The sequence below is a fragment of the Bos javanicus genome, chromosome X, assembly GCF_032452875.1.
Source record: "Bos javanicus breed banteng chromosome X, ARS-OSU_banteng_1.0, whole genome shotgun sequence".
NCBI classification, from domain to species: domain Eukaryota; kingdom Metazoa; phylum Chordata; class Mammalia; order Artiodactyla; family Bovidae; genus Bos; species Bos javanicus.
The window spans coordinates 134,953,182-134,965,296 of record NC_083897.1 but is presented as its reverse complement, the minus strand read 5'-3'; the positions used below and the strand labels follow the sequence as shown (position 1 = coordinate 134,965,296).

General features: G+C 42.7%; 1 protein-coding gene across 2 annotated transcripts in view; it reads right to left on the bottom strand.

The window, feature by feature from the left end:
• Positions 1–1,331: 1,331 nt before the first annotated feature.
• The window catches only part of VEGFD (vascular endothelial growth factor D), a 48,314-nt gene continuing 37,530 nt past the window's right edge, over positions 1,332–12,115 (bottom strand). The window contains exons 6-7 of one of the 2 annotated variants that reach the window (XM_061408109.1): positions 6,023–6,218; positions 1,332–3,662 (exon numbers count right to left, since the gene is read on the bottom strand). In XM_061408109.1, coding sequence (XP_061264093.1) covers positions 3,587–3,662; positions 6,023–6,218 — 272 coding nt within the window. In that variant the 3' untranslated portion in view covers positions 1,332–3,586. Of the gene's footprint in view, positions 3,663–4,787; positions 5,459–6,022; positions 6,219–12,115 lie in introns of those variants that run through there. The other variant, XM_061408108.1, reaches the window with a different exon arrangement.

Sequence of the window (12,115 nt, the reverse complement as noted above, 5' to 3'; positions counted from 1 at the left end):
GCACTTAACATTAAAAGGCAAATAAATCATGATTCTGTACACACTTCACCATCTCACATGGGTTGAGACTCCATTTTTAGTCAGTTAAACCTTAAGCAAAGGTCACAATTAAAGGCTATTTTCTAAAAGTCAAGAAAAGTTGTAGCAGCAGGATGAAGAAGCTGTAAATCTGGGAATAATTCTAATTATAGTGTTCTGCCTAAATGTATGGCATCAGGGTATGCCTTTAGAGAATTTTCATGTAAACCAATAAATTAGACTAAAATACTTTCATGCAGTGGCTTCTGACTGCACATAATAGAAAGTGAGAGCAATCAGTACCAGTGGTGTATAAAATGACCTGTAAGTGTAGAAGGTATAAAATAAAAGTAGATATCACCTTCCCTTGAAATTCAACCCTTTGCAAATGTATATGTAAATGAGCTCTTGGACAATTTTGGAGTGGGAGGGCACCGCATTTGTATTGAGAACCCGCTATCTATGTACAAGGCACAAGGCAAGGAAAAATTGGCATGTGCTTTATCCCCAAGAAACCAAAACAGTTAAGGAATATGTAAATATCTATAAAAGGTGGGAGGTGATAAATACCGGGAAAGAAATACAAGAAAAATACTGGGAGTTCAGAATATTTCTGGCTGGCAATGGAAGTAAAAAGTGCTCATGCAACTGCTGGGAGCAAGATTATTCCAAGTAGAACTTGACCAAGGTACAGAGACAGGCGCTGACTGGCCAGTGAATGCTGTTGTATAACTCCACAGGGTAAGAGAAGGGGAGGGGTTCATATGGGAGAAAGTTATCTCCAGGGAAGGCTGGAACAGACTGATAGAGGATCTTACTAAGGGAAAAGGACTTGATGTTGAGCCAGATTTACAGCCAAGATGACATTTTCAATTAATATTTTGAGACTCCTCTCTTCTCACTGTGCTTCAGAAAGAAAAATGAGACATAAACAAGAGAATTCACATTATAGCTGTGGGCAAAAGAAGATCCTCAAGATTTCCATGTATCAGAAACAGAATCAAAATGCAGAACAGTGATCAGAACAAAGACAACACAGGTCCTGGGCTCTGTATGTGGAAACCCGAAGACACTGACCGGAGTTCAGCTCTTGTAGAACAATGGAGACTAACAGGTCTCTATGTGTGGCTAAAGACAGGAACCAACCCTGTGGGAGACTGTTACATGGTAGCCTTCAGTGAACCATTTTCCTATATTTGCACCCTTGTCTAGTCTCCTCCCACATCAACTCTATGCTTGGCCATGTGACTTGCTTGGCCAGTGGGACATCAGTAAATGAGATATAGCAGAAGCTCAATTAGTGCGTATATACCGGGGCATGTCCTGTTGGAACCTCTCTTGAAAGTTGATGGCTATGCTATAAAGAAGCTCAGGTAAGACACTGAATCATGAAAACCCCCTGGAAAGAGCCCTGGAGAATGAGAGTTCATATTGGCCATTCCAGTGGTAGATGAGTTTCCATTTACTGGTCACAGAATCCATATAATACTTCACTATCCACTAAATAATTATTAGGGACCTACTATATGCAAGACATTGTTCCCACACAAAACATTCAGTTCAGTTCAGTCACCCAGTCGTGTCCAACTCTTTGCGACCCCATGGACTGCAACACGCCAGGCTTCCCTATCCATCACCAACTCCCGGAGCCTACTCAAACTCCTGTCCATTGCATTGGTGAAGCTACCCAACCATCTCATCCTCTGTCATCCCCTTCTCCTCCTGCCCCCCGTCCCTCCCAGCATCAGAGTCTTTTCCAATGAGTCAACTCTTCACATGAGGTGGCCAAAGTACTGGAGTTTCAGCTTTAGCATCATTCCGTCCAAAGAAATCCCAGGGCTGATCTCCTTCAGAATGGACTGGTTGGATCTCCTTGCAGTCCAAGGGACTCTCAAGAGTCTTCTCCAACAACACAGTTCAAAAGCATCAACTCTTCAGCGCTTGGCCTTCTTCACAGTCCAACTCTCACATCCATACATGACCACAGGAAAAACCATAGCCTTGACTAGATGGACCTTTGTTGGCAAAGTAATGTCTCTGCTTTTGAATATGCTATCTAGGTTGGTCATAACTTTCCTTCCAAGGAGGCTAGGAGGACCAACCCCACATCCAAGGAGCCGTGGCTGCTCGGGTGCAGGAGGGCCTAGAGGAGCTATCCCACATTGAAGGTCAGGAAGGGCGGCGGTGAGGAGATATCCCTCGTCCAAGGTAAGGAGCAATGGCTGTGCTCTGCTGGAGCAGCCGTGAAGAGATACCCCACGCCCAAGGTAAGAGAAACCCAAGTAAGACGGTAGGTATTGCAAGAGGGCATCAGAGGGCAAACACACTGAAACCATACTCACAGAAAACTAGTCAATCTAATCACACTAGGACCACAGCCTTGTCTAACTCAGTGAAACTAAGTCATGCCCGTGGGGCAACCCAAGACGGGCGGGTCATGGTGGAGAGATTTGACAAAATGTGGTCCACTGGAGAAAGGAATGGCAAACCACTTCAGTATTCTTGCCTTGAGAACCCCATGAACAGTATGAAAAAAAACACGAAACATTAGGAGTAAATTAAACAAAGTCCACCTCTTGTTGAACAAATGACCAAATCCATTAAGCTCACAATTTTCATCCAACCCTTTCCTTAAATGCCTTTAAAATGGATTATTTGTGTCATCTCCTTTATCAGGTATCTCAGGCAGTATTTTAGTCTCATCCAGCTCTGAACATTATGCTGTCTAATCTGTTTCCATCTCCAAAGGGCCTCCCACCACACTGCTGTAGTCACAGATTTATGATCTGTGCTGTCCTATTAATGCATTTTCTGGCCCTGTGGCTCAGATGATCAGGGGCATCGTGCATCGCTGGCATTTATTATGTTTGCTTTAAGCTCTCTGGGCTTTCTCACATATTTTTATTTTGCAACACAATTTTACAAGTTGAAAAATTGCAGCTCACATTCCAAAGCTATTAGTATGACAAATATTCCTGTACAATGACCAGTGCACTCTAATAAGGCAAAAGGCCAGTTCCCCCACCTCCACCCTAAGGACCAGCTCCACCCCAGCCCAGACCCAGTCTCAGAGATCCAAGTGCAAGTCTCTTGGTGGTTATTGTGGAGAGTTGGAGAGAAAGCAGGGGGGATGGGTTTTGGAAGTAGAAAGCCAGATCTCCCATAGTTTTGTCCAGAATTCCCTATAATACTCCATCTAAATGGCAATTAGGAAGCCAGAGCCAGTAACCAAAATGTGGTTTGAGTTGATTTGGGGCAGATCCAGGAATCCAGTATAAGCCAAGAATTTTGCTCACAGTCATGTTTCTCTTTTGGGAAATAATCCCTTTAATGGGTCAAGGTCATTGTATTTTTCAAATTGTTTTCATTTGTGGAGTGAATTAACAACTCTCAGATACAGGTGGATGAGATTATCTACCTGTTTAGCCCGAGAGGAAACTGAGGTGCCATGAGGTTGCTTGGCCTCATAATGCCATTAATTGGCAGAGCCTATCCTTCAGTTCAGATCTTTTCTTCTCTGAGCTTCTACCTCTCTTTTTCTCCAGTGAAGATGAGCAAAGTGACTCCTTTAATTGTGCAGTGTCCCTGGACCATCTGCTGCCCCAGCTCTCAAGGGAATACTACTGCGGAGAGAGTTGTAGAACCTGGATGAAGGGACAAAGCAAGAAATTGAATCCGAATATAGTTAAGCAGCCACGTTACCTGTGAATCCTGTCAGAAGCCTGAGAATCAAATGGTACACCTAGAAGAAAGAAGGCCCATTGACATAAAGGTCATAAAATGTGGACAAGGGGAACAGTGACAGGAGAGGAGTGATTGGACCAAGACCAGTAAATGATGAGGCCATGGCTGGGAGAATTCGGGAACTGCTTAGAACCCTGAGAGAGGAAGGGCAGGCATTTGAACCAGGATCCAATAATTCTATCATTTGGCTCCAGGAGAAACAAAAGGATTTTTTGCTATACTTGTTTATTGTTCTCTATTTATTGTACTGCTCCACCCTGAGAAACTTGGCTTACACAAGTTTGATCAGGACACAATTTCCAATTGTAAGGAGGTCACAGGGTAGTGGGGAGATAACATGAACACAACTATTTATCAAAGTGTGCAATAAATGTTGTGTGTGTGTGTGTGTGTGTGTGTGCACGCATCTATCTACCTACCTATGCAAGAAGCTTGGGAGAACCTCAGTTTTTAAGTTATTTGGCTAAAAAGCTTAGTTCTGCTAAAGCTGCTAAATTCCCTCTGTTATACCAAATTTTTCAGTAAAGTCTGTGCCGTCAACAAGTTATTTGTGGGAGTATTTGGGTAAAAAAAGCAAAGGAAAAAGGCTTGTGCTTCCTTCCTGGGTAGCTGTGGGACAGAGAAGAATCATATGGCTATGAGAATTGAAATATGAATAAGACCGAGAGTTGAGTAAATGCGGAAGCGTGGAGCTGGAGGTGGCTGGAAGAAACATACACCCCCAGAGATGTCAGGGACATCAGTGGGCTCTCCTCCTTCAAGTCAAGTTCAACTAGAGGTCAAGTCAAGGTAATCTGAATCTCAAAGGAAAGGCTGAAGTTCAGCTGATTTTTGAGTCACATTTATTCAACCTCATTTAAAATCTTAAACCTTCTGAGAGCTAGTCCTTTGGTTTCCCAAAACTGGAATCTAGTTTTAGTGTGTTCATGTCTCTCCCACATCTCCCACTACTGAATTCCTTTCTCTCTTTAAAATATTTTTTCTTTAGCATAAAATTTACAGCAGTAAATTTACAGCATATTAATTAACACACAAAATTCTCTGGCTTGAATAAATGTGTTTATTTTCTTTAAATACACTTAAATATAAAACAACAGACAGTAGTTTGGTAAACTCAAAACTACAAGCTGGACAGTAATCAGATAATCAGTGCTGATCATATACATCAAGATCTGCATAAGAAAGAATCTAAATAGTTCACAAGAGAGTTGCAATTAGCAAAGGACTCAAAGACTATGCAAATTGCCTCATCTGCTCTGAGTAATTAATCACATGGTACCTGTCACTCCATGATGATCAAAACTTTTTCACTCACGAAAAAAAGGGGGAGGGTAAGGGAGATTTCTTCCTCTCCATTCCCTGGTGTGCAGAGCATCTTCTGTTAGAAGACATTTGGCACTGAGCCAGGGAATCCTCAGCTGTTGTTTAATGGAAGGTCGGTCGGGATTCACCATGGTACTATGTAAAACAGATTTTTTTCCCCTAACACCTGGAATAGTGACAGCAACTTGGCAAAGCAGCATGCTGTTTAAATGACATGGATGGGGGGAACTGGGGATCAAGGCTAACTCAAGGATTTTCTCGATCCTGGAGCCCATGGGTGGCCCTTTTCTCCTTTGGAAAGCGGCAATGCTTTGGACATGCCGGTTTGCCATTTGCACAGGTTCTGGGGCGAAAGGGGCATCTGTCCTCACAGCTGTTACAAAAGAAGATAAACATGAGAATTCAGAATCAAGGACTAAATTCTAAGGAAAAACTCTGTTCTGCTTTGATTACATTTTCAGAGTAAATTTTCCAGATTCATATTTAGGATGTCAATATAAAATCCTGGCTGGTTATCCCACATGGTTATTAAAGCACAACTGCTAACTTGTAAGCATTCTATTCATCAGTAAATTTCTTGTTATATAAATCCAATGGCATCCCCTTCCTCAAAGGAAAAAATAAACATATGTCAATCTATATTAAGAGAGAGACTGAGCTAAAGAGTCAGCTGATCTGAAATAATTGTGTATATATCTTCAACTTTAGTTTTCGCTGAAGATCCATAAGCCAGCTACAGCAGACAGAATTTTCTTGATTTCACAATTAATCATCACTCTATATACTTACTCAGTTGCCAAATCTTTGTTTTATTATCAAAAAGGGGGCTTGGCAATGAAGAATAAAACTGGCTTAATAAGGAATCGCACCAAATCTAACTAGTATTTACTTTAAATGTCAATGGGTCAAATATAGGCAAAAGTGAAAAGCCACTCACCTGCAGGTGTCTGGGTGAAATATCTTGTGCTTCTGGCAGCAGCTCTCCAGACTCTCTCTGCACTCAATGCAGCTGCAGTTTTCTGGGTGCTGGATGAGGTCTCTGGGACATGGCGTTTTACAGACACACTCACAACGATCTTCATCAAACTTCATGTGCTGACCACAGAGAGCCAGTTCCTGCAGGTGAGTGTGATCTAAACCAAAACAGAAAAGTGGTCAAATAGCTGTAGCATGGAGAATGGGATCACCAAAGTTGGTTGTATTCATTACATCATTGTAAAGTAGCTTGGATTCACCCAGTCTCTGTTTTTGTAGATTTTTGTCCTTAATATTTTCACAGAATGAAGGAGACTGACCTCTGATTTCACAATACTAACACAGAATTCACATGTTCTCTTTAGTTTTTTATAAAAATGTTGTAAGCTGAATATCTTGGTAAGATTTTTTTTAAGATGTTTTAAGATTAAGATTTTTTAAGATGTCACAACTCAGAGAAGGCAATGGCACCCCACTCCAGTACTCCTGCCTGGAAAATCCCATGGATGGAGGAGCCTGGTGGGGTCAACGAGGGTCGGACACGACTGAGCGACTTCACTTTCACTTTTCACTTTCATGCACTGGAGAAGGAAATGGCAACCCACTCCAGTGTTCTTGCCTAGAGAATCCCAGGGACGGGGAGCCTGGTAGGCTGCCGTCTATGGGGTCACACAGAGTTGGGCACGACTGAAGCGACTTAGCAGCAGCAAGATGTCACAACTAGGTTGTGACTAGTTGAAAAAAGCAACTTTGCAAAACCAAGTATCAGTCATAAAATACAGGATGTCTAAGGACTGTGAGTCTACTCCTTCCCAGTTTTAGGTGAAGAATAAAAGGAGAGAACAGAAATACTAGGACATTGTAGAAATACACAGACCTTCCAGGCTATGGGTAGGTGTATTTCCTCACTGAAGGTCATAACTCTAGTATAAAAAAATATAACATGACAATGTACTTTGATTCCACAGACATCTGTTGGAAGATACAGTTGGCTCAGAGAGGAGGTGCTGAGAAGTTTTTGACACACTTAGCTAACAGATATTTCTAGAAAATGTACAAAACAGTTGGATAATTAGTATTCCACCTCCAATTCTGATCAAGTTGAAATTCATTGGAAGAGACAGAACCTTTAGAAGAATCTGAAAATGTCACATTAGTATTCTTAAAAGGCTTGGAGGAAAGTTGTTTAGTTTCTTCCCCAAACATGCTTCTCTCCCACTTTGCCATTGTTGTTCAGTTGCTAAGTCGTCTGACTCTTTGCAACTCCATGAACTGCAGCATGCCAGGCTGTTGTGTCCTTTACTATCTCCCAGAGTTCATTCATACTCATGTCCATTGAGTCAGTGATGCCATCCAACCACCTCATCCTCTGTCACCCCCTTCTCATCCTTCCCTCAGTCTTTCCCAGCATCTGGCTCTTTTCCAGTGAGTTTGCATCAGGTGGCCATAGGATTGGAGCTTCAGCACAGTCCTTTCAGTGAATATTCAGGGTTGATTTCCTTCTGGATTGACTAATTTGATCTTGCAGTCCAAGGGACTCTCAAGAGTCTTTTCTAGCACCACAATTCGAAGGCATCAATTCTTTGGCACTCAGCCTTCTTTATGGTCCAACTCTTACATCTGTACATGACTCCTGGAAAAACCATAGCTTTGACTGTATGGACGTTTGTCAGCATAGTGATGTCTTTGCTTTTGCTTTTTAATAGGCTGTCTAGGTTTTTCATAGCTTTCCTTTCAAGGAGCAAGCATCATTTATTTTCATCTGGCCATTAATGATATTTCAAAATCTTGTGTTGTCCAACCTCATAGGCTTAACTGCTCTGTGGTTGATGATCTTTGAGGGCTCATGTGGAATGGGTGTTGAAAGGCCAGATCTGGGGATACGCCATTCTGAATTGTATGAAGAGGAAAAAGGTAAGCTTTGTAAAGCATATCCCAGTAAAGCATGTGTCACTTTGGAACAAAATAAGACTAGATAGAAGCTCTGAAAATATTTGCATGGATCACTAGGTGGCAGTAGAGACTCTCTTAGAACACTTCCGGCCAGCCCAACTCCGTTCTTGGATAGGTGATTTAGGGAAACAGTCTACCAGGTATTTGCTGAGCTTCAGCAATGTAGTTGGCCATGGCCGACCTCAGTCCTTACAGACAAGTTAAAACTAACAGAGAAACGATATAGGAGAACTGAGTGAAGCAGTAACTAGCTAAGGGCGATACCCAGAAGTACTGGCTTTCAATTTCAATCTTAGGGAAGTTGATGATGGGATACCAATGTGTTAGGTCCTCAGCCTTGTTCCATTTATCATTTTGATCAATAAACAGATAGAATTTTTCCAAGTAAATTCTTGAATTTGTGGGTGTCTGGCGGAGAAGGCAATGGCACCCTACTCCAGTACTCTTGCCTGGAAAATCCCATGGACGGAGAAGCCTGGTGGGCTGCAGTCCATGGGACCGCGAAGAGTCGGAAGTGACTGAGCAACTTCACTTTCACTTTTCACTCTCATGCATTGGAGAAGGAGATAGCAACCCACTCCAGTGTTCTTGCCTGGAGAATCCCAGGGACAGTGGAGCCTGGTGGGCTGCCGTCTATGGGGTCACACAGAGTCGGACATGACTGAAGCGACTTAGCAGCAGCAGCAGAAGGAGTTAAAATCCAGAATCAGGACTCCCCCCCACCCCGGCCTTTTTTTTTCTTTTTTTGGTACTGTTAGTTTTCTGTTTTTGTTTTGGGAAACAGTTTAGTGCAATGGCCTAAATCTAACAAGATGAAATTGGACTTCAGTTCACTAACTCACATGTCCTCATTCAGGGAAGAGAAGTCATTGGAGAAAGGCAGTTGGCTTAATAGCCACATGTATGTGGGGGAAAAGTATTTAGTGAACAGTAAGCTCAGTACACGTCATGAGTTTGATGAGGCCACTTGAGAAGTGACTGTGAACTTGGCCCATGTCAACTGCACTGTGGAAGATGAAAATTAGAAATGATTGTGATCTAGGCTACCTCCTGCCTCTCACTTCCATCATTGCCACAACTTCCCAAAAGGTTCCCTTCATCCTTGCTTGCCCCAAGCCAATCTCTTCTCTTGTACACTGTCACTGGGTTGATTTTGTTGAACTCCTAACTGGTGCTGTCACTGTCTACTTGAACTAGTTGAGTGGTTTTGTTTTGTGTTTAATACCACATCCAAGCTCTGGGACACGGTTCACAAGGTCTCCCGTGAAGCCCCCTGGCTTCCTCTCTCATATCTACCCAGCCCCCTGTCTCTATGTCCTCACCATGCTGAACGTCTTCCAGCACCCTGATGTGCTGGGTTCTCTCCCTTCCAGCTCTGAGCACTCATTTTTCCCCCGCTCAGAGCATGCCTCTCTTTTTTCATTGCTTTCCCTACTCATAATACATGTATACCAGCTAGGTCCCTCTGCAGGAATTACCTTCAGCAGAAAGAAGCTGGCTCCCCCAAGGTTATATCCCCTCTAGAGGAAGCCCATATCCAGTGACCAATCCATAGGACCCAGCCCCTCTGTCTCAATTTGAGACATCCCCCAACAGGCTTGGCTAACACCTCTCAGCAACTGCCATACAGTTCAACTTCTCCCCCTGCCAAGTCCTGCCCCTGCCCCTTCACCTTTGAATGCATTCCTGCAAGTAAACTCCTGAATGCCAATCTCTCTCCCAGGAGCTGTGTTCCAGGGAAACCTTAACTAGAACCACCTTAAGTGCTATGTATACAGTTTTCCACAATAGCTTTCTTTTTGGGACCTATTTTTATTGGAATGTAGATGATCTACAATATTGTGTTAGTTTTAGAAGTACAGCAAAGTGAATTGGTTACACATATATCCACTCTTTTTTAGATTCTTTTCCATTATAAGTCATTCCAGAGTATTGCATAGAGTTCCCTGTGCTATACGGTAGGTCCTTGTTGTGTATCTCTTTTATATATAGTAGTGTTTATCTGGTGGAGAAGGCAATGGCACCCCACTCCAGTACTCTTGCCTGGAAAATCCCATGGACGGAGGAGCCTGGTAGGCTACAGTCCATGGGGCCACTAAGAGTCGGGCACAACTGAGTGACTTCACTTTCACTTTTCACTTTCATGCACTGGAGAAGGAAATGGCAACCCACTCCAGTGTTCTTGCCTGGAGAATCCCAGGGACAGCAGAGCCTGGTGGGCTGCCGTCTATGGGGTCGCACAGAGTCGGACACGACTGAAGTGACTTAGCAGCAGCAGCAGCAGTGTTTATCTGGGACTTCCTTCGTGGCTCAGATGGTAAAGAATCTGCCTGCAATGCGAGAGACCTAGGTTTGATCCCTGCATCGGGAAGATCCCCTGGAGAAGGGAATGGCAACCCACTTCAGTATTCTTGCCTGGAAAATCTCATGGATGGAGGAGCCTGGTGGGCTACAGTCCATTGGGTCGTGAAGAGTTGGACACAACTGAGCAACTAACATTCACTTTTCACTTTCAGTGAGTATCTGTTAAACCCAATCTGAAGCCTGGCGTACTGCAGTCCATGGGGTCGCAAAGAGTTGGACACGACTGAGCGACTGAACTGAACTGAACTGAACCTTTCCCCCTTGGTAGCCATAAGTTTGTCTTCTATACTTGTGACTCTATTTCTGTTTTGTAAATAAATTCATTGGTACCACTTTTTAGATTCCAAACAATAACTTTCTAACTTTAAAAATGGGTCACATGGAGAAAGAACTAGTCGGTATGACATGGTTCTAGAGGGTAAACCTAAACTAACGAGTTGATACTCTAGAGCTGGGATGTCCAATATGATAGCTCCAGGCCAGACAGAGCATGCAATGGCAAGTTTGAATTGAGATGTGTTGGAGGTGTAAAATACACACTCGATTTCAAGGACTTAGCACAAGAATGAAGATATATATCATTGATGGATTTTATATTGCTTACACACTGAAATGAGTGTTTTAAAAAAATATTTTAGATTAAGTAAAACACATTAGAAATAACTTTAATCTGCTTATTTTGACCTTTTTAGTGAGAGTACTATAAAATATAAGTTATATATATATAACTCTCACTGTAACTCCATTGGACAGCACTGTCCTAGAGAGAAAGAGAGAAAGATATGCAGGTTCCATATAGTTTACTAGCAACAAGACTGTGCCTAGTGTAACCGGAATGCCTCAGTGAGTTTGGCAAGTTTCCTCATGACTGATGTATATTCTAGCAGAGGACAGATGAAGACTTGGTGGGAAGGATGTATGGGAAGGATGTACATGACATTCAAAATCAACATGGGCATTATGGAGTTACCCGATAACCCAGCTATTCCACTCCTGGACACATATCTGGAAATGGTGAAAACTATAATTTGAAAAGATACATGCACCCCAATGTTAGCACTGTTTACAATAGTCAAGAAATGGAAGCAATCTAAATGTCCACCAATAGGTGAATGGATAAAAGATGGTGTACATATGCATAATGGAATACTGCTACTGCTGCTGCTAAGTCGCTTCAGCCGTGTCCGACTCTGTGCGACCCCATAGACGGCAGCCCACCAGGCTCCCCCTCCTCTCTGGCAACCACCAATTATTTCTATCTATGAGACTGTTTCTGCTTTGTTGAAACGTGCACTTTAACTTTTTTCCTTTGAAATGTTCATTTTTCATAAGCTCTTTCCCATACTCTACTTATGCTCACCAAAGTATGAGAATCAATGGTACAGGCTAGGCGTGAAAATAAATGGCATGTTTCAGCAATGATGAATGCTCTAGTCTCACTGAACTTAAGACTGTGTATGAGGACATATGAAACTAAAAATGTTGAGTATATTCAGAGGCTTGAAGGACTTTAAATGCAATTCTAAGGAATCTGGAATTTTTCTGGCTATGGAAAGCTAATAGAAGTGTTTTAAACAGAATCAGTTCAGTTCAGTTCAGTCGCTCAGTCGTGTCCGACTCTTTGAGACCCCATGAATCGCAGCACACCAGGCCTCCCTGTCCATCACCAACTCCTGGAGTTCACCCAGACTCATGTCCATCAAGTCAGTGGTGCCATGTAGCCATCTCATCCTCTGTC